The sequence below is a fragment of the Panthera onca genome, chromosome X, assembly GCF_046562875.1.
Source record: "Panthera onca isolate mPanOnc1 chromosome X, mPanOnc1 haplotype 2, whole genome shotgun sequence".
Taxonomy (NCBI): domain Eukaryota; kingdom Metazoa; phylum Chordata; class Mammalia; order Carnivora; family Felidae; genus Panthera; species Panthera onca.
In genome coordinates this window covers 44905101-44925703 of record NC_138357.1, presented here as the reverse complement: position 1 = coordinate 44925703, position 20603 = coordinate 44905101, and the positions used below count along the sequence as shown (strand labels likewise).

The following is a 20603-nucleotide window of genomic DNA, read 5'->3' as shown; positions in this document are numbered from 1 at the left end:
GAGCCCCATGTCAGGCTCCATGCTGACGGTGTGGAGCCTGCTTGGGATTCTGTCTCCCTCTCTCTGTCCCTCCCCTACTTGTGTTGACTTGTCTCTCTCAAAATAAATAAGTAAACTTAAAAATTAAAAAAGAAATCTATAGGGGTGCCTGTGTGGCTCAGTCCATCTGACTTTGGCTCAGGTCATGATCTCATGGTCTATGAGCTGGAGCCCCACATCAGGTAAGCCCCATTTCTCTCTCTTCCTTCCTTTCTCTCTCTCTCTCTCTCTCTCTCTCTCTGCCCCTCGCTCACTTGTGCCCTATCTCAAAAAAAAGCTATAAGCTAAGTTACAAATTTTTAAGTAATATTTTGTTCCTTCTGAGAGTTAGAAGGAATACATAGATATAACTATGCTGAAATATAACTAGCTGCTGTTCTATTTTTCCTTTCCTTGTGCAGACCCCATGTTCCCTGCCCTTAAATCCACCAGCAGAGCACTGGCCTACCCCATCCAAATCTGCACGAGGATCAGATGTGGGAACTCATCTACAGCTCTTTTGGACCACCCATTTTCTGTTGACCTTGCTGGCAAATGCTCTCTGATCTCATACCGCCTACTGCTGTATCTTTAATTTCTATGATGTTAAGTGAGGAATTCTCACTGCTAGGATCTATAAGTAGGTCATTTTAAATGACAAATTCAGTTAGGTAAGGAGGTGCAAGTGGAGGTCACTATCATGATATTATCTCCAAGGGGAAAACTGCAACATATGTCATCTTGGAAATCTTCAAAATTCTGGAGTTGAAATGAATGGGATAGTTATGCAATGTGTTTCTGTTTGTGAAATTTTAGTTCCTGTGGTGTTGCTAATAGCAAACATGCCATCAATAACACAAACTCATCAAATGTTCTAGTTAATAGTCATTTATTATTATTATCAGCAGCAGCATTATCATTAGCACAAAACTAAATCCACTAATAAAAGAAAACAAAATCACACCTCAAAGGTATGTGTCTTGCTGACAGTGAGTCACTAACATCATTTTCATGTACAAGGGACAGCACCCTGAGGATAAAGATCATGTCACAGCTTGACAATCAATTCAGTAATTCAGCCAACATTATTGAGCACCTAGGCACAATGGGAGATTTTAAAATGCATACAAGAATTCCTGCTTTCAAGGAGTTTTACAGTCTAGTAGGAGGTATTAAAGAACATCAAGAAGAACACAGGGCACCATGAGATCAGTGACATAATGGAATCAGTGCCATGTATGAAGTATTATTGGAAAGGGGCATCACTAGAGACTAATGTAACATTCAGTTATGGGAAATCAGAAGAGTCTCCACAGAGAAGCTGGCATGTGAGCTAGGCTTTGAGGAACTGGAAGGGTTTTGGCAGACTAGCATGTGGGGAACAGATACTGCAGGTGGAGAAATAGTGTGGGCCAAAGCACTGCCATGGGAAAGTTCATGGCATTTTGGGGGAGAGAACAATAGTCCAGTTTGGCTGGTTGTAAGGGATGCATGTAAGTGGTAGTGGTGTGATAAAATGCTGCAAGTTATATGGAGACCATATTTTGAATAGCTTTGAACTACAGGCTAAGATTTCTGATCTTTATGTCACTGTAACTGTATTTATCCACACAATAAAATATGCAATTATTTGTGAAGAGATATGGTCATTTCACTTCCAGATTTATTAGGGAAACTCAAGTGGTTTCTAGGCAGTGTTATTGCCCTGCTATCAAAAATATACTGGCAGATAATAACAAGCAATCTATAGTAAATTTTTCTCATGAACTAAATCTCTTCCCTCAAAGTCTATTCCTTCCATCTAGCGACATAAGTGACAATACTTCTTCCCACCCCTATATCCAGCCCCATCAGTTCTTATGACATCTGATCAGTTGAGGCAAGCCTAATTTAGGATTTCCAGCCACAAATGCCAGCCTGACTGAAAGAAGAACCTACAGCCCTGAGAAGTGAGAGTGATGGTGGCAGGGGTAGTCAACAATATCATGAAAATGCAGTCATCTGAGATGTTCTATGGAATCTGCATCCTAAGTCAAACATAGTTCTTTGAAATTGGAGTATCTGGTCCTCCACTAAGTTTAGTCCAAAGGACAACTGGAGGGGTCCCAGAACTCACAGTGCCTAACTAAAGTCATCTTTTAAAGTTTTACTCTTATTGTCAAGGAATTCTTTAAAGGAGTGACATTTCAACTGGGTCACAAGCTTTTTTAAGGGCCTCCTGGGTCTGAGGCTGTTGAAGCTGTGGATGGACTGGGGTGACTTTCTTTTTTCTGGCCAAGGAATCCTGTTGGGCTTTGTCTTTGCCCAACAGGCTGGTGGTTGACAATTTCTCCCATGCGCTCGCAGTTCAAAGATGCTAAACAGTTGTTGCATTAGGTAACAGAGCCAAAGATATAAGCTATTTAGACCAACTGGGAAGGCTTAGGATAACAAAGTTGCCATGGCCACACTTTCTACAGTTAGTCAGTCTTTCAGCTCTTTCCTGGAATGATATCTCCTCTGCAGGAAGTCATGGATAGCAGTAGTGAGGCCCCATGTCACGCTGGACCTTAGGATGACCAGGGAGCCTCCACGGTAGATGAGGAACACCTTTCGGCCCCGAGTGTCCCACACGTCCTGGGCAGAGGCCCATAGGCTTGGCATTCTTTGCCAGCCAATATGGGACTGCATATTAGCCACCAGCACAATCAAAGGATACAGAACTAGGCAGGTGATTGTTCCATTGATACTCCCAGACACTAAGGCAGGAACCCAATGGGGCAGGCCTTGCTCTGCCAAGCCATCCTGGATGGGGTCTTTGAAGGAAAAATACAGAGCACTCCCCAGGCTGTTCCTGAGAAGGACAGGCCAGAAACCACGATAGTAGCCCAGTGACAGCCGCCCCCAAAGCCCATAAGAGTTGAATTCCTTGAGAATGCTGAAGGTGCTGGGGAAGCGAGCTTGCTTGCGACCATCCTGGAGCACATTTTGCACCCTTTCAAAGGGGCTCAGTGCCACAGCCTCCACCACACCAGACATGAGCCCTGCAGCCCAGCGGTGTCCCAGTGAGTGTGGCCCAATAGGGGAGAGAGAACACAGCAGGCTATCATAAGTCCCGAACAGTAGAGTCCCTTGCAATGTCTTGGAGAGAAGAGGTGGGTATATTCCCCGGTAGAAGTATTGAGGGCCTTCATGCCAAAGCTGTCGCACAGCCTCTGACACCACCATAGCATGTATCTGTTGACGGAACACAACCTTATAGATAGGGAAAGTCAGAAAAGTAGACATAAAGTTGGAAATGGCCCCAAGGGCATAGGCCTGGGAATGCCAGCTTTTCTTTCCTGGAGACTCTGCTCGTGTCCTGTGCTGAAGTTCCTTTCTAGGAGAGTGGTTCTGTTCTGCCATGCTGAAGACAACTGGGTGCAGATGGAAGAAAACTGGCAAGAGTGGGAAAAAAAAGAGGTTACTGACCACTTAAATCTGTTGGTGGCATTTTCGTTACTTAGAAACAGAGTCCCAAGAAGCTTAGCTCTAAGGAAACAAGCAACACTTTGGGTGAGTTTCTGAGAAATATTTCTTAAGAAATCGTTCATCAGCCTCAAATTAAAACAAAGGAAGTGTTGGAGCACCTAGGTGGCTCAACCAGTTAAGCTTCCAACTCCTCTTCTATTTTTTTAAGTGTTGGTGAGAATGTAGAGAAATTGGAACTCTTTTTTTAATGTTTATTTATTTTTGAGAGAGAGAGAGAAAGCAGGGAAGGGTCGGGGGTGGGGTGGGGAACTGAGGATCCAAAGCAGGCTCCATCCTGTAAGCACCGAGCCCAGGCCTGCTGCTATGGGGCTCGAACCCACAGAACCAGGAGATCATGACCTGAGCCAAGGTCAGACATTCAACCGAATGAGCCACCCAGGTGCCCCAAGTGTCTGACTCTTGATTTCAGCTCAGGTCATGATCTCACAGTTCGTGAGATGCAGCCCCACCAGGCTCCACACTAACAGCACAGTGGAGACTGCTTAGGATTCTCTCTCTCCCTCTCTCTCTGTCCCTTCTCCTCTTGTGCTCTCTCTTTCTCTCTCAAAATAAGCATTAAAAAAAAAAGCCAAGTTGTTTTCTTTTTTTCTGAAAAGAGTCACCTGTGCAGTGGTTTACCAATAAATCAAATATTCTAATATTCAAAGAAGGTTTGTGATTGAAGAAAATAAAATTGGGAAAACAGGACTCCAAAACATATTGCATTCAACTTTCACCACATGAAATTTTGCATTTGGTAAACTGCTACAATAAGTTGCTATTCTCTTTTCAAAAAGTGGTACTATCTCAAAGAAGCAGAAAGGCATTCAGAATTGTATTCCAATACTTTCTCTAAAAGCTGGTAGTAAATCTGGGGAGTGGGGAATCTCCCTCGTCTCTCTGCCTGCAGATTCCTAACACTGTTGTAACTGTTTCATTAGCAATGCCCTGCCCCACCCAACTGAGGAACAGAGAGAGTAGCTGTTCCTGGAAGGTCAGCACCAAAAATCTCTATACCTGGCAATTTCCAAGCCTATCCTTGCAGACCTGTAGCTATATAATAGAGCAGGGATTTTCAGCCTTGACACATGTGACATTTTTGACCAGACAATTCTTTGTTGTAGGTGTCTGTTTTGTGCATTATAGAACATTTAGCAGCATCCTGGCCTCCACTCACTGAATGCCAGCAGCACAAGGTGGGATCAACCCAGCAATAATATAGTTATCTCCAGACATTGCCATATGTCCCCTGGGAAGCAAAATCACCACTAGTTCAGAATCAATGTACTAGAGGAAAGACAGTACAAGGGCACCAAGCTACTGATCCCACCGCAGAAATGGCTGGGAGCTGATGGGGTAGATGAGAGGCAACTGGGGATCTAGGACACATGAAGGAAACTCAGGACCAAGAAGAAATGAATGCTCAGCGTAGATCTGAGACCCTGAGGGGGTTTGTGAGGAAGGAAATATGGCTGAGAGGGCAGAGTGTGGCACGGTGGAAGGTAGTATGTGGAGGAGAAGAAGCATAGAGCTGTAGAGATTGGGGGGAGGAGAAGACAGGGAGAGGAGGAGAGGGCACCTTGACTGGGCAGGGGATTCACATCTAGACTGGTAGGAATGGCAGACTCTGGAGGTTTCACACAGAACCCTGGGCTGTGTGGTCCTGAGGGAAGAAGGGTATTGGGGCTCTAATTATGCTAGCAGTTAATGGCCCCTCAACAGGGACAAAGGGGTGCAGGCTCAAGCCTCTGGGGAGGGGTAGAAGCCAGGCACTGCAAGAAGCCCACTGCAGCTTTCCCCGGACTGCCATACCCAGACCCTGCCATGAAGTGCTTCTCCTTTCAGAATCATCCCCATCAGCTCCTCCCTAGCTTCTTGCTCCTGCTTCTTCCCTGACCCCTTAATCTGACCTTTCAACCCACCTCTCCTCTCCCCCAGCCACACACTCTCTCTCTATGGACGGGTGTGGAGGCTCAGCCTCCTGTGCTCTGCCAGCACCCCTCCCCTCCCCTTAGCACCCTGTGTTTGCCTTCAGCTTCACCTCCTTAACCCCATGGCCAGAAGGAGACTGGGAGGGCCCTTCTGCCTTGGACCCTCTAGCTGAGAACTGGCCAGGAGCAAAGGCTCATGAGGCTCACTTCTTGCATCCCTCTGGGACAATTCTGGGCCCCTGGTAGCCACCTCCATCTCTCTAGAGCCAAAAGGACGCCTCCCCCAACTCCAGGCCACCGGGAGCTCCATTCAGACCTCCAAAACCACAGGTACCCCCAACACCCCCCAAATATACTACCAAGGAACTTCTACCCCAAGTCTTACCTGCATCTAAATAAGGACAGTTAATGAGGGAAATGTTTGCACCCTATTCTATTTCAAAGTGCAGTGATGTTCCACTTCTTACCCACATTTTCCTGAGTTACCCATAAACATGTGTTGACTGACTGCATAAGGCAGGCTGACATAGGGGAAAAACTGGGCTAGGATTTGGCAGACTAGCATTCTAAGTGCCAGTCTATTATTATCTTCCTGTATGACCTTTAGAAATTCATTGACATCTTGGAGTCTGATCCATCTCAGTTACAACAGAACTGATGGAATGGGGTGCCTGTGTGGCTCAGTCGGTTCAGCATCTGACTTTGGCTCAGGTCATGATTTCACAGCTCATGAGTTTAAGCCTCTCATTGGGTGAACACGAGCCCTGCTTCCGGTGAGCATGAGCCCCTCTTCTCTCTCCCTCTCTCTCTCTCTGCTCCTCATGGGATTGATTCTTTCTCTCTCCCTCTCTGCCCCTTGCTCACTTTCACCCTCACTCTCTTGAAAATAAAATAAAATAAAATAAAACAAAATAAAATAAAATAAAGTAAAATAAAATAAAATAAAATAAAATAAAATAAAATAAAATAATAAAATACAATCAGCTGATGGGGTGAAATGCTCTCTAGGCATTCTCATATTGTGCATGACACTGGGGGCTGACATGGAGGAATTAGGGCCAATATTTGATAGCAGAATTGTGCTTTTCCATCCCCAATTCCTTCTGCCAATTTTGTCATTCATTTTCAGGAATTAAAGGTGAACAATAATTTAGAAACACTTTAGCTTAAATATCTAATTCATCATTTTATAAATTTAATTCTTCCTACTTTATAGGGGAGAAGGAGAATCCACATTTCTTCCCATGTATTCTCCAATTATGATGCCAGGCTTTGGGAGCAGACAGATCAGAAATTGAATTCTGGAGGTGCCTGGGGTGGCTCAGTCAGTTAAGCGTCGGACTTCAGCTCAGGTCATGATCTTGTGATGTATGAGTTCCAGCCTCGCCATCAGGCTCTCTGAATGGCAGCACAGAGCCTGCTTCAGATTCTCTCTCTCTCTCTCTCTCTCTCTCTCTCTCTCTCCCTCCTCTCTCTCCCTACCCCACCTCTCTTTCTCTCTTAAAAATACACATTAGGGGCGCCTGGGTGGCTCAGTCGGTTAAGCGGCCGACTTCGGCTCAGGTCATGATCTCGCGGTCTGTGAGTTCGAGCCCCGCGTCGGGCTCTGTGCTGACAGCTCAGAGCCTGGGGCCTGTTTCAGATTCTGTGTCTCCCTCTCTCTGACCCTCCCTTGTTCATGCTCTGTCTCTCTCTGTCTCAAAAAAATAAATAAACGTTAAAAAAATTGTTAAGGGGCGCCTGGATGGCGCAGTCGGTTAAGCGTCCGACTTCAGCCAGGTCACGATCTCGCGGTCCGTGAGTTCGAGCCCCGCGTCAGGCTCTGGGCTGATGGCTCGGAGCCTGGAGCCTGTTTCCGATTCTGTGTCTCCCTCTCTCTCTGCCCCTCCCCCGTTCATGCTCTGTCTCTCTCTGTCCCAAAAATAAAATAAAAAACGTTGAAAAAAAAAATTTAAATAAAAAAAAAATTGTTAAAAAAATACACATTAAAAAAAGAAACTGAATTCTGTCTCTACCACTTAGTTATATGACCTTAGACAAGACACTATACTCAATCTGTTTCTTTAGCCATTAAATAGCAACAATAGACCTGCCTCAAAAGATTGTTGCAAAGATTAATAAAACAAAATGAGAGAAAGTGGTTAAGCATCCATATCATGGTGACCTCAATAAAATGTATTAAAAAAAAATAGAGAGATGCTTCCTGACTTCGCCATCTGTCTCCATAGAGCATATACTCCTGCAAGATCAGGTCAGCCAGAACCAGATAAAGAGGTATGGTGGAACAAATCCTGTGTTCACATATGAAGCAGAGAAGACCTTTCTTCTGTGAATGCAAAGATGTTCTATAAACTGTTCTAGCCCCTTGACATGAATTTCAAAGTACAGACCATAGAATGTGTCTGGAGTCAGTCTTGAGTAGTTATTCCCTATACCTCATGATGTGTCTCCTATGTTTAAAGCCTAGTAAAGTGAGCCCAGGGGATTCCAGACTCCTCTGGTCAGTCGAGTCCAGGGGAATCACCCTGGACTGTGATCACCCCAGAATCCAGCCCCTCACTTATTTGTTCATGCAGGGTCTCCCTCAGCCAGTCTTTGTTCAGCTCACAAACATGTACTGATTGTGTACTAAATCACTGTGGATAAATTACTGTGAAGCTAGAGGTGAATAGGACTTGGTACCTGCCTTCAAGGGCTCGGGAATATAGTCGGGGAGACAGGTCAACAATGAGCTAAACTATACTGGAAGGCAAAATTAAGGGTACACTAATCAAGGTAAGAGCAGAAAGACAAGAGCAATTTATTCTACCTGGGACAGGGAGCAGCGAAGAAATTTCTCTCATGAGGGGCATTTGACTTGATCCTTAACCAATGACCAGGATTTCATTAGGTGAAGGAGTGATGGCAGGCATTCTATGCTGAGGAAGAGGCCTAAGGCACAGAGGCCTAAAAATATGAATGGTGCACAGTTCTGGATGCAGGCCGTGGTAAGGAGATAGAGCTGTGGCTGACAGGAGTGGATTTAGAAAAAGGGTCATATTTGTTTTCCCCACTGAAAAGTGTTATAGCATAAAGACACAGGCTCTGGAGTCAAACAGATCTGGGTGTGAATTTCACCATGTCACTTCCTAGCTTTATGACCTTGGCCAAGTCTCTTCACTTCTCTGAGCTTCAGTATCCTTATCTTTAAAATTATCATCATGAAGCTTGCATGAGAGGAAGTATATAACACTCTTAACACAGTACTCAGTATATAAATTGCTCCCTAAGTTATATTACTAGTTTCATTATAAAAAAAGATCCCAGAAATAAAGATTAGATTACAACTACACTTCTTCTAAAAGCTGAAATCAGTCTAATGTACTGGGTCATCTGCAGAGTAGATTTTATTTTATTTTATTAATGTCTATTTCATTTATTTTGAGAGGGAGAGAGAGGGAGGGAGGGAGGGAAGGACAGGGAGAGACAGGGAGCAGAAGCAGGGAACAGGCAGAGAGAGAGGGAGAGAGAATCCCAAGCAAGCTCCACACAGCCAGCACAGAGCCAGATGGAGCCCACAAACAATGACATCATGACCTGATCCAAGCAAGAGTCAGATGCTTAACTGAGTGAGCTGAGCCACCCAGGTGCCCTTGCAGAGTGCATTTTAAATTGCTTGTTTGGGAGACAGCAAAGTTGTTCATGGGCTTTAAAGTGTGACAGCCCTGAGGGGGCTGAAGTCCCAGTAACTCCACTTACTAGTTGTGTGGCCTTATATAAGTTACTTAATTTCCCTGAAGCTCAGGTTCCCTATCTGCAAAATGGGATAACAATCACTGTCTAATATGGCTGCTGAGAAGCTTAAATGTAAAGATAACAGATGGAAAGTTCCTGGCACAGAGGAGGCAGGCAGCCAGGGAAGCTATTACTGTTTCAGCTGAAAAGCTGTATCTCCCTAACCTTCAGACTTTTAAGGTTTCTTTGTTGAAATTGGAAAATGTGGTCTCATCAGAGCCATGAATTGGAACACACTCCCACACATGAGGCCAGAGATAAGGGATACTCTATATCCAACTGGAGCCAGTTTAGCAAATCCTCCTCCCAGCCTTGCTGGAAGAGACCTTAGCTTAGTTTTAAGGGCCCAATGTAGACACCTTTACATAATCCATTTCTTCTCACTTTTTTGGTCAGAGTTCTAGAATCTATTTCTCCTATATGATCCCATCCCCACCAGGTCCGCCTGCAGATCACCTAAGTTGGCAGTGAAGACAATTTAAACACAGAATCTGCTGTGACACAGGGTTGATGTCATGGTATTGGGGAGCAGAAGCAAAAGTCTCAAGAAGCCTAAGAGCTACTGCCAGCATCACTGCTGACTGGGTGAGGTCAGCCTTCTCTCTACCTCCCATACCCTCCAGCCTCCACAACCCCTTCCACACTGTTCCATCCACGAGAGAAAGGTCCCTCAGATAAAAGTCCTCATTTCCAAATTTGAACTGTTTACTTCAAAGAACCCTAGGTATTGGGTTTTTAAATAAGAAGGCAGAAAGGAGCAGGTGAAATACCTTGACATGTTGAAGATGAACCCAACAATAGTCGTGGAAGGGCATTAGATTGTACATTTGCTTCCAAACATCAGGAGTCAAGAACAAGCCTCACAGGGGCCTCCTAGTCACAATTTACATAAGGAAAGTAAGACCTGCTCTCCAAGAATGAGAAGTCCTAGAATATAGAGAAGGTTTCCCGGCCACTGGCCTCACAGCCCATTCAAGCTGGTGGCCCTGCAGGATAGCCTTGCATGCCGTTTCCATGGAGTTATTCTTTCTCTGGAGCCAGTGATGCCAAATACAGCAAAGGAGAGGTCCCCTCAAGAGCTCACAGAAGGGCAACCTAGCAACCTGTCCTCAAGCCAGGAAATGAAAGAGCTGTATCAGCGGTAGAGAGCTGTGGATCAGCGGTTAGGTCAAACTGTTTCATTTCTCACACTTCTTCCTGAAGTACAAGTTGAAAGATGTTATGAAGAAAGATTATAGGGGAATGATTCTTAACCATTTCTGGGCCACAAACTTATCTTGAAAAATCTACAAAACTAAGAACTCAGAAAAATATACAGAGTCCAAATTCTTTGCAGACAATTTCATAAGAAACCCTGGGTAGGAACCTTTGCTCAGTGGGGTTACATTTCATGACAGATGTGCTGTGGCCAGATACATTGGCACCAGGCCATTTACTTATTACCCTCAGCATGATGTGGTGTCTTCAGCAGTGATTCATAAACTTCTCTACACCTCAGAATTAACCACAGCACTAGTTAAAAATATAAATCACACTCCCCACCCCTAGTCCTAGCAAATCTGAATCCCCCAGAGGTGGAGCTAAGGAATATGCCTTTCTAACAAGCTCTCCAAAAATGATTCTGAGGCAACCAGTCTTGTACCCATACTTTGGTTAAAAGCATAGTTTCTGGTGTCAGAGAGATTTGGTCCAAATTTTGGCTTCACCTTGTAATTTCGGGCAAGTCATCTCACTTCTCTGAGCCTTGTTTCCTTTGAGCTCATAAGCTGTAGAAATAATGTTTTATTTTTTAAATAAACAAGCAGCTTATTGTAGTATAAAGTATAGTGTAGAATGAGAAAGAAAAGTGCCTTAGTTTCCTCTTTTCTATAGTGGGTACTGTAAAAGTTGCCTACCTCTTCCCCTACCCCACTCCCCCACCCCACTCTCTCCCCTCCCCCCTCACTGAACACTACTATCACACCAAGACTCCTGGTGGTTTGAGACCACCGATGTAAACATACTGTCTAGGCAGGTCAGCTAGGCAAATAGTTGGCATTAGAACAACAGACTTGGATGCAAAATCGGATGCTGAAATTTATTTGCTGTGTGATGCTAGGCAAGACGCCTGACCTCTCTGTTTCCCTATCTGTACAATGAAGATAATAGTCCTTGCTCACTAATTCTATATAGTTCCAAATGGGCCCTCACATCTCCACTTTGGCTTTTCTCCACCAACCCTCAAAGAGTAGAGAGTATTTACAGGGGGTAGCCTTTGAAATCAGACATGTTGACTTGGGTGTGAGCGCTTAGCTCTGCACTTCCTAACCATACTGGTTGAGTGCTGAAGATCTCTCTCTCTCTGTGTTAAACAGGCACACCACTACCTCCTTCACAGGGCTGCTGAGAATAAATGAGATGTCTGTGCCAGCACATTCGCACGCAGAAAGCGCTCAGTAAATGCTTTCTCCCCTTCCCCCCTATACAAAGGTGAGGAACTCTTATTGTTCACTTGATTTCTGTCCCACCTCGTGTTTAAGGCATCCGGTCTCAAAGCGCAGAGGGAGGAGAGTTGAGTTGGAGGGGAGAGGGAGAAAGAAACCAAGGGGGAAAGCAGCAAACTCACGGGTAAAATGCAAATCGGCCAGGTCCGTGCGTCCGAGCTGCACTTGACACCTCGCTGGCTCTGGCGCCCGTGTGCAGCAGCTCCTGCTGGTCGGCTCCCCACTTTTGCTAGCAATGGCCTCAGGGCCATAGACTGAGAGAAGAGGCCGCCCCCGCGCCCCGCTGATTGGCCGCGCCACCCAGCGCATCTAGCTCTTTTGTGTCAATGGGCAGAGGCTAACCTTAGCTGCTGCTGCTGGGAGGACCCAGTGGGTGGGCAGGGGCGGCCGCGGCTGCCTTGGGAACCGTGCTGCCTAGGCTTAGCTACCACTTACTGGTCTGCCCTGCGGAGCAGCTCCGTTGGGCAGCACCGGTTCGCTCTGCGGTCGAAGAAGCATCCCCGTGCAAGCCCGCGGAGACTGGGAAGAGACATCCACAGCTGTCCAAGCCGAAGCATCCGCTGCCCACCAGCAGAGCACAGGTAAAAAAATAATAAAACGCCGGGGGGGGGGGGGAGGGGGCGCGATTGCCCCGAGAGGAGAGAGGAAGGGGAAGCTCCACCAGTACTGGACGGCTCTCCACTTAGGGAATCAAGAACTGCGAGGCAGGGAAGGAGCACTCCCTTGGCCCCGCTAGCTAAGGGAGGAGGTGGGGTTTTGCTGGAAGCTGCCAAATGGGTAGGATTTGCCTGAATTGAAAGGGGGGGGGGCATTTTCAAAGGGTGGTAAGGGCGGGACAAGGGGAAGAGAATCACAAACTGTTTGCTTTGAACTCCTTTTGCATATCCCCATCTTTTCCTGGGGAGGAATATGTGGGTGTGCATGTCCAACTCTTACTCCTTTTCTCCGTGCCAGGCCATCAAAGCCAAATCCGAACTTGAATTCTTTGCGGCTGATTGCAGAGCTGGCAGGCCAACGATTTCCCAGGGAAAAGTAATGGGAAGGTTTGCTTTGGCTTGTATTCAGAAGGTAGAAGAGGGAATTTTCTGTCTGAAGGTGGGAGATAGAATTTTCCGTCTGGCTACAGCGGAGGTGGGGGGGGGAGGGGGGAGAGGGAGTGGGATGAAGAATGAGGGATGAGGCTGCACTTGACTCCTCCTTCTCTGTCTGGCCCTCCCCGACCACGCAGTCTTGACGTCCTCAGGACTGGGATCTGCAAACCCCAGTGGACAGAAATCAGAGCTGGGATCTGCAACCCCCAGTGGACAGAGGTCGACCTACTCCGAAGGGGAGCTTTCTCAGGAAGGCACCTGTTGCAAAGGCTGGAAGTGAAATAAAGGCGTGCACTTGTTTCCTAGCTTATGTTTTATAATCTAAGAAATAAGGGGTGAGGGACTTTGAGAAGGGGCTGTGGTTGAGATCCGAGAACTGAGTTTAAGGGATATCTTTACATTTTTTTTTTGAGTATGATTGACACACAATTATTTTAATGGATATCTTATTTATTATCACAAATCTATGAGACTTAGACCTTTGCACTCTATTTTGAGAGCCCAGTAACAGCCCCACACACAATTTCACCTAGAATTCAAAGCAACAGTTGCCCTCCCTCCTGGAGGACTTACAGGAGTGATGGATGTAGCTCTGAAAAGTACCCTGCTAGAACAAAGACATCCAGTATCTCCAGAAAGTTATAATAGCCAGTCTCCTGCAGCATATTTTTAGGTCAGTTAGCAAATATACAATGTATTGCAAGGTGTTCATGGAAGTAGAGCGACTGCAGACCACTTCCCTGCAATCTACTACCTTACTGACCTTTTCTTCCCCCTTTTCTTTACAGTCCCTATTGAGATACAAGGAAAGCAGAGCCTGGGAACACTGCTTTGGGGATTCCTCATACAGATTAGGCTTTTCTGAAAAGCCTGAGTATCTTGTTATATTCAGATAGAAGATCATCCACCATCATGGCTAGCATCATTGCATGTGTGGGTAACAGCCAGAGGCAAAACACACCCTTGCCACCTTGGGCCCATTCAAATTTGAGGTCTCTGGGGAGGAGTCTTGGTCCTTTAAGTGTCAACATGGCAGAAAGAAATGTGAAATTGTTCTCAGGGAGAGTGGTGCCAGCCCAAGGGGAATAAACCTTTGAAAACTGACTGATCCAAGTCAATGGGGTCCTGCCCGATTGGAGTATGTCTGAGGAGGAAAAGCTCAAGTGCTTGATGAAAACCTTTAGGGGCCCTGCCAGGGAGGTCATGTGTTTGCTCCAGGCTGCCAACCCCAATCTAAGAGTGGCTGCTTTCTTGCAGGCAATGAAATTGGTGTTTGGGGAGTCTGAAAGCAGTGTCACTGCCCATGGTAAATTTTTTAACACTCTGTAGGCACAAGGGAGAAAGACTCCCTTTATGTGATTCTTTTAGAAGTGCAGCTTCAGAATGCTATTCACGCAGGGATCATAGCTCAGAAAGATGCAAACCAGACTCGCCTGCACCAGCTCCTTTTAGGAGCTGAGCTGAAAATGGACCTGCATTTTAAGCTGAAACATCTTCTTAGGATGTATGCAAATAATCAAGAGCATCTTCCTAATTTTTTGGAGTTAATCAAGATGATAAGGGAGGAAGGGGATTGGAATGACACTTTTATGAAACCGAAGAGACTCAAAAGGTCTGGGCTAATCTTGGAGAGGGCAGCAAGCCACATGACATTTCAGGGCCCTCAGCCAATAGCAATCAGCAATGATGACTGCAATGTGATAGAGGTAGATGATACTCTTGATGACTCAAATGAGGATGTGATCCTAGTTGAGTCTCAGGACCCTCCACTTACATCCATGGATGTCCCTCATCTCAGAGTCAGGGCCAGATGTCTGGATCAAATAGTGGTTATTGATTCCTCCAGCAGTTCTGTGGCTCAATCTCCTTCTACCAGTGGGGGTTCTGGGTATAAGAATGATGGTCCTGGGGATATGCATAGAGCCGGGAAGCGAAAATACACATTCTTCTGTTCATATTGTGGTGAGGAGGGCCACTCAAAGGAAACCTGTGACAGTGAGAGCAACAAAGCTGAGTTGTTTGAGAATGTGATCATCATTCTGCAGGAGCTGACACATACAGAAAAGGAGAGGTCAAAAGAAGTCCCTAGCAGACACAATGACCTCTCTGGGCTTCTCGTAAGGTGCTAGACCCAGCCCTAAGTGAATCCTTTACTGTATTCAGATGGGAAAATGAGAGTGGGTAGACTTCTATCTGCATTAATTAATCCATTAATTGGCTTTATTTTGGACTGGAGAGGTCTTGGATACCACCAAAGTGGAGAGGATGGCCTGCCCTCTGTCCCTGCTAAGGGTCTGTTCTCTGCCTGTGTCCATTTCCTTGGTGACTTTATTCTTCTTATGAAAGAAGTGTTACTCTGTTAAACCTTCACAAAATGAAGGAATATACAAAAAATACAAATTACCTGAAACTCTCCATCCTTATATAAACATTGTCAGCCCTTTGATAAATGTCCTTCTAGATATTTCCCTATAACTGTGTACCCAGGTATGTATAGATAAAAGTGATCAAATGTAAGTGCTGTTCTATACTGTGTATTTTTCAGCAAACAAATATATGTTGTGGAGTTCTATGTCAATGAATATATACAAGCATCAAGTTCAATGTCTCTGTGTGTGATGTAACTTTTAGGAATATAGAAGAAAAAAAAAAGAACCAAATATAGAAGCTCTAATGGGGGTGGGGTCATATTGTGAAATGGAGTTTTTTACCAGCCTCATTACAGATGAGGAAAAGGGAAGCTGAAATGGGCTGAATATCTCCCTAAAAGCCCCTTATCACAACTGACCTGGTCCTAGGTCAGGGTCAAATCTGCACCCACTAGTTAATATCCCAATGCTTTCTTCCCTAATGCATCCTGAGAAAAGTGATCATGGACAAGGGTTGGGAGAAAAATGGGAAATGGGTATCTCAGGGGTTCCATTCCTGTTCACTTTGGGAAGGAGTGCTCTCCCTCCCCTGGGTAGATTCCTTAGACTGCTGCTACTGCTTCTTCTGGACAATACCTGGTGGCACCAATAAGACTGTCCTTTGGGCTGACACTACCCTATGCTTCTTCCCTCAGTACTGAGAAAGCAGCTACTCATCAGAATTTAGTACCAGGAACCTCAGCACCTCCCAAGCTTCCCCTGGCTACATTGTAGAGGACAGCAGCCCAAGGACTCTAAGCTAACCTTGTTCTGATCCAACAAATGGGAATACCCAAGGAAGGATGTAAAGGAATCTGGGTGCCAGGGAATATGAAAATACATGGGAATTAGAAAGCCCACATACTCTTTTTATTTTTTAGTGTTTATTTATTTTGAGTGGGGAGGGGCAGAGAGAGAACCCCAAGCAGGCTCTATGCTGTCAGCTCAGAGCTTAACATGGGGCTTGATTTCATGTACCAAGAGAGGCAGATGCTTAACCTACTAAGCCACCCAGGCACCCCTCCATATACCCTTTTAGAACTGAGGACATCAATAGGAAAGAGAGATCACGGAAGGACCTTCCTGGACACCTTTTCCTGCCCCATCTCATGGCCTCACATTGGAGAGTGATAAAAATGACCCTCTGTGCATAAAGGTCTTCCTGTTCTTTGTAGGTATATCAGTTCCTATCCTTGTGAGCAAGACAAGTTTGATAGGGGATGTTTTAATTTAAATCAGGGGATAGAGTGGAATGAATAGACCTGAGGGGGTTTGTGAGGAAGGAAATATGGCTGAGAGGGCAGAGTGTGGCACGGTGGAAGGTAGTATGTGGAGGAGAAGAAGCATAGAGCTGTAGAGATTGGGGGGAGGAGAAGACAGGGAGAGGAGGAGAGGGCACCTTGACTGGGCAGGGGATTCACATCTAGACTGGTAGGAATGGCAGACTCTGGAGGTTTCACACAGAACCCTGGGCTGTGTGGTCCTGAGGGAAGAAGGGTATTGGGGCTCTAATTATGCTAGCAGTTAATGGCCCCTCAACAGGGACAAAGGGGTGCAGGCTCAAGCCTCTGGGGAGGGGTAGAAGCCAGGCACTGCAAGAAGCCCACTGCAGCTTTCCCCGGACTGCCATACCCAGACCCTGCCATGAAGTGCTTCTCCTTTCAGAATCATCCCCATCAGCTCCTCCCTAGCTTCTTGCTCCTGCTTCTTCCCTGACCCCTTAATCTGACCTTTCAACCCACCTCTCCTCTCCCCCAGCCACACACTCTCTCTCTATGGACGGGTGTGGAGGCTCAGCCTCCTGTGCTCTGCCAGCACCCCTCCCCTCCCCTTAGCACCCTGTGTTTGCCTTCAGCTTCACCTCCTTAACCCCATGGCCAGAAGGAGACTGGGAGGGCCCTTCTGCCTTGGACCCTCTAGCTGAGAACTGGCCAGGAGCAAAGGCTCATGAGGCTCACTTCTTGCATCCTTCTGGGACAATTCTGGGCCCCTGGTAGCCACCTCCATCTCTCTAGCATCAAAAGAGACCCCTATCCCCTGAGTTCCACTCAGGCCCCCAAAGTCATAGGGGCCCACCAACATTCCCTGACTCTTGGTTTATAGTCTTTTATTCCTCCCTACTCTTCTCTAAATCTACCCTTGGAAGGGATCTGCCCATTTATCTATCCTAGATTAACATGTCCTTTCTTTTTCTGGTCACCTTTTCTCATTTTTACTCTATAAATGCTTGTTGAATAATTTACCCAAATAAACAGTTTATGCTGTCATAATTTCTTTCTGGGACCAGGTAGGGTAAAAAGAAAAATAAATACAACACCTACCACTGCCCTCCTTTTCACTGGCCTTAGCTTGGGAGTTCAGTACAGACAACTACTTTGTAAAACTGTTCTGATTAATCCCCATTACTTCCTTCCCTCATCATCTTCTTTGTCCTGTAAACTTAAAATTGTCTGAGTTTTTATTTCACCAAAATGACACAAACCTGATCCTTTATTTTACTTTGTGTAGCATTTGCTTTTCCAGTATTCAGGACATATGTATCTTCCCTAAGGGACCTGGGAATTCAGATCAAACTAATGGGGTTAACCAAAATAAGGCTTTTAGAGAATTTTGTGCCTGGTAGCCTTTATTTGAGATTATTTTTCGCCTTCTCCCTTCACTCTCATGAATTGTTAAGAGATGAAATGTGTCTTTTGTCAGGAGAAACTAGCCTTTGCATGACCTTCTTGTGCATTATCCCTCTTCTTCTAGATACTATTTTCCCTTGCTTTCTATGACACCCCTGTCTCACAGTTTCCCTCAGATCTTTTCGGTGCCTACCTCTCAGTCTCTTTTGTTAAATTTTCTTTCTCTTCCTGATCCTTTCATAACAGCAATTGTTGGAGAAATGAAAAAAGTACTGCGCCAAAGATGGCCGACGGGACTAAAACAAGCTCTGGTCTCTAGCTTAGAGACCCTTCTTCTGGGTTCTTCTTGCCCTGTTTGCTGCGCACACGAAAACCCACCACAGATATGGAAGCTGACAACTATAAATTACCCTTCCCACTTGCATTTGGCACTAAGATCTTTGGAGAAACCGTCTCCTCTGAGCCCTCCGGTGTTAACTAAATCTCTGATCCACCAAGATCTCCGAGTGCTGCTTGGTTTTTCTGCCACCGTTCCAGCCTGGTTCCATAACATATTTGGTTCCCTGACTGAGAAACCCAACCGCTCTGGCCCATTGTTGCCACTGGTTTGGAAGAATGGCTAGGCTGTGAGGGAGCAAGCAGCAAGGAATCATAAAGGAGAAGGCGTGTCCTGACTGAATTTCAGCAGTCCCCTGTTTAGTCGCCTGGGGCTGGCCCTGTTCTGTCGTTCCTGCTGGACTCAAAGAGACCTGGTAGGTGAGGACCTGGACCTGAAGTGAGAACCGGTAAGGCTGGGGCACCAAAGTAGTCAGGCCCAACCAAAAGGGTGGAAGGGGGGGACCTGATCACTTCCCGGAGACCTTAGTGGTCTCACAGGTAGAAAATCTTACAGGAGGGAATGTAATAGACTCTGGTGTGTGTGTGTGTGTGTGTGTGTGTGTGTGTGTGTGTGAATGTGCAGCTTGGCCAGGCTTGCCACTTGAGTTCGAGTTTGTGGCTCCACGGACGGGCACCCTTAAGGTCCCAAAATTCTATGGAGTCTGAGTGGGATCTCCTGCGTCTCAGTGAAAAGCATACGGTCCAGGGTGGCATCAGATTAGACTCCGATCACAAGTCACAAAGCTGAGTCTGCTACGGCCAAGTCTCACCTAAAGTTTCCCTTGGGAAGACGACCAATGGAGTATCTGATCCGTCCTGAGGGCATCTGAGGGGATACCCTCCCTTTGTCTGTTGGTCGTGTCTGTCACCAAACACGAGAAAGGAATTAATAATGGGATCAAAACAGAGTAAGCCTACAATTTTAGAGGTCACGCTCAAAAATTTTAAAAAGGGATTTTCAGGCAATTACAGGGTGAAAATGACACCCAGGAAGTTAAGGACCTTTTGTGAACTAGAATGGCCCATATTGAATGTAGGATGGCTCCCGGAACAGACATTAGATGCTCAAGTAGTGCAGCGGGTTTGGCTGATAATCAATGGGAACCCAGGTCACCCTGATAAATTTCCATACATCGACTCCTGACTTGAAATTGCCTGAAATCCTCTGTCTTAGGTGCGACTCACCCATAGCAAGCAGAGTCAGGCAAAGGGTTTAGCAGCTTTACCCGGAGATTCACCGAGGGAGCCAAAGAAGAAACTCACCACTCCCCTAGTGTTTGCAGGACACCTGGAGGAAGATCCCGTCTTTCTGCCACCTTATGACTCACCAGGCTCCCTCCCCCATGCCGCTGAGCTTGAAACTCCTCCCCCGTCTGTCTCTCCTCTGCTGCCACTGCTGCCCATCTCTCCTCACCTCCTGCATCCAGAGAACCCTCCCCGGGAGACAAGGGCCAGCAGCCAGACTGCACCTCAGACCCAGACCTAATGCTCTCCAAATGCCTGTAAGGGAGACAAGAGAGCCTGAAAGACAGAATGAGGATGGAACAGTCCAGCCAGCCTTTCCATGATGTATTATCAACCTTTCTCTACAACCAACCTCCTCAACTGGAAACACAACACTCCATCATACTCTGAAAAGCCACAAGCAATGGTCAACTTGATGGAGTCCCTCTTCCAGACCCACCGACTGACTTGGGAAGATAGTCAACAGTTACTCCGTACTCTGTTTAATACAGAAGAGAGAAGAAGAATGAGAGAAACATGACAGTATCTAGAAGATCACACACCTCCGGGGATCAATGATCCTGCTGTCTGGCTCAAGCTGCTGTGCCTGAAGAACACCCAACATGGGATTTCACCACAGAAGGACAAGCCCACATCCGATGATACCAGGAAGCCCTCCTTGGGGGAATCCAAGCTGGAGCCAAAAAGCCCATGAACATGACTAAAATATCATCAGAAGAAAATTCCAGAAGTTGGAGGGCTTTGCCAGGATGAATATCAATCATCTGATAGAGGTTGCCAGTAAAGTTTCATGAAAAGAGCAGTCGCAGCTAAAAGAGAAGCAGAGAGAAGACTAAAAAAGAAGGCCACCTTTCTCGCAGCAGCACTAAAAGAAACAGACGCTGTGAAGATGGGAAGACCCCAACCACCAAAAGGGGGGAAGACCAGAGCCCCTTAGCAAGGGACCAATGTGCATACTGCAAACAGAAGGGACCCTGGAAGAATGAATGTCCAAATTGGAAGGGCCTCTCAAAGCCCTGCTGATATCGGGAAGAACCTCGAAGCGAGAACCTCATTGGTCTGGCCGGGATAGAATCAGACTGAGGGGGACAGGGCTCTTTCTCTCTTGGCCCCCATTAAATGAAAGTAGGGGGCCAAACAATAAATTTCATTGTTGACA

At 46.1% G+C, this 20603-nt stretch overlaps 2 protein-coding genes across 2 annotated transcripts; one reads left to right on the top strand and one right to left on the bottom strand.

Moving 5' to 3' along the window:
- Positions 1–910: 910 nt before the first annotated feature.
- SLC25A53 (solute carrier family 25 member 53) lies at positions 911–11944 on the bottom strand. Its single transcript, XM_081793913.1, has 2 exons — positions 11818–11944; positions 911–3434 (listed from the first exon to the last, which is right to left on the bottom strand). The coding sequence occupies exon 2, from the start codon at positions 3400–3402 to the stop codon at positions 2482–2484; it is 921 nt and encodes a 306-aa protein (XP_081650039.1). The 5' UTR covers positions 3403–3434; positions 11818–11944; the 3' UTR covers positions 911–2481.
- Positions 11945–12779: 835 nt separating this feature from the next.
- On the top strand, positions 12780–15298 carry ZCCHC18 (zinc finger CCHC-type containing 18). The gene is given in 2 exon segments (XM_081793912.1): positions 12780–14128; positions 14131–15298. Coding segments are annotated over 2 exon segments (1215 nt in total). The 5' UTR covers positions 12780–13698; the 3' UTR covers positions 14916–15298.
- Positions 15299–20603: the final 5305 nt, after the last annotated feature.

Coding starts and splice junctions, on each gene's coding strand:
- SLC25A53 (XM_081793913.1), bottom strand. CDS start 3,402: ATGGCAGAACAGAACCACTCTCCTAGAAAGGAACTTCAGCACAGGACA.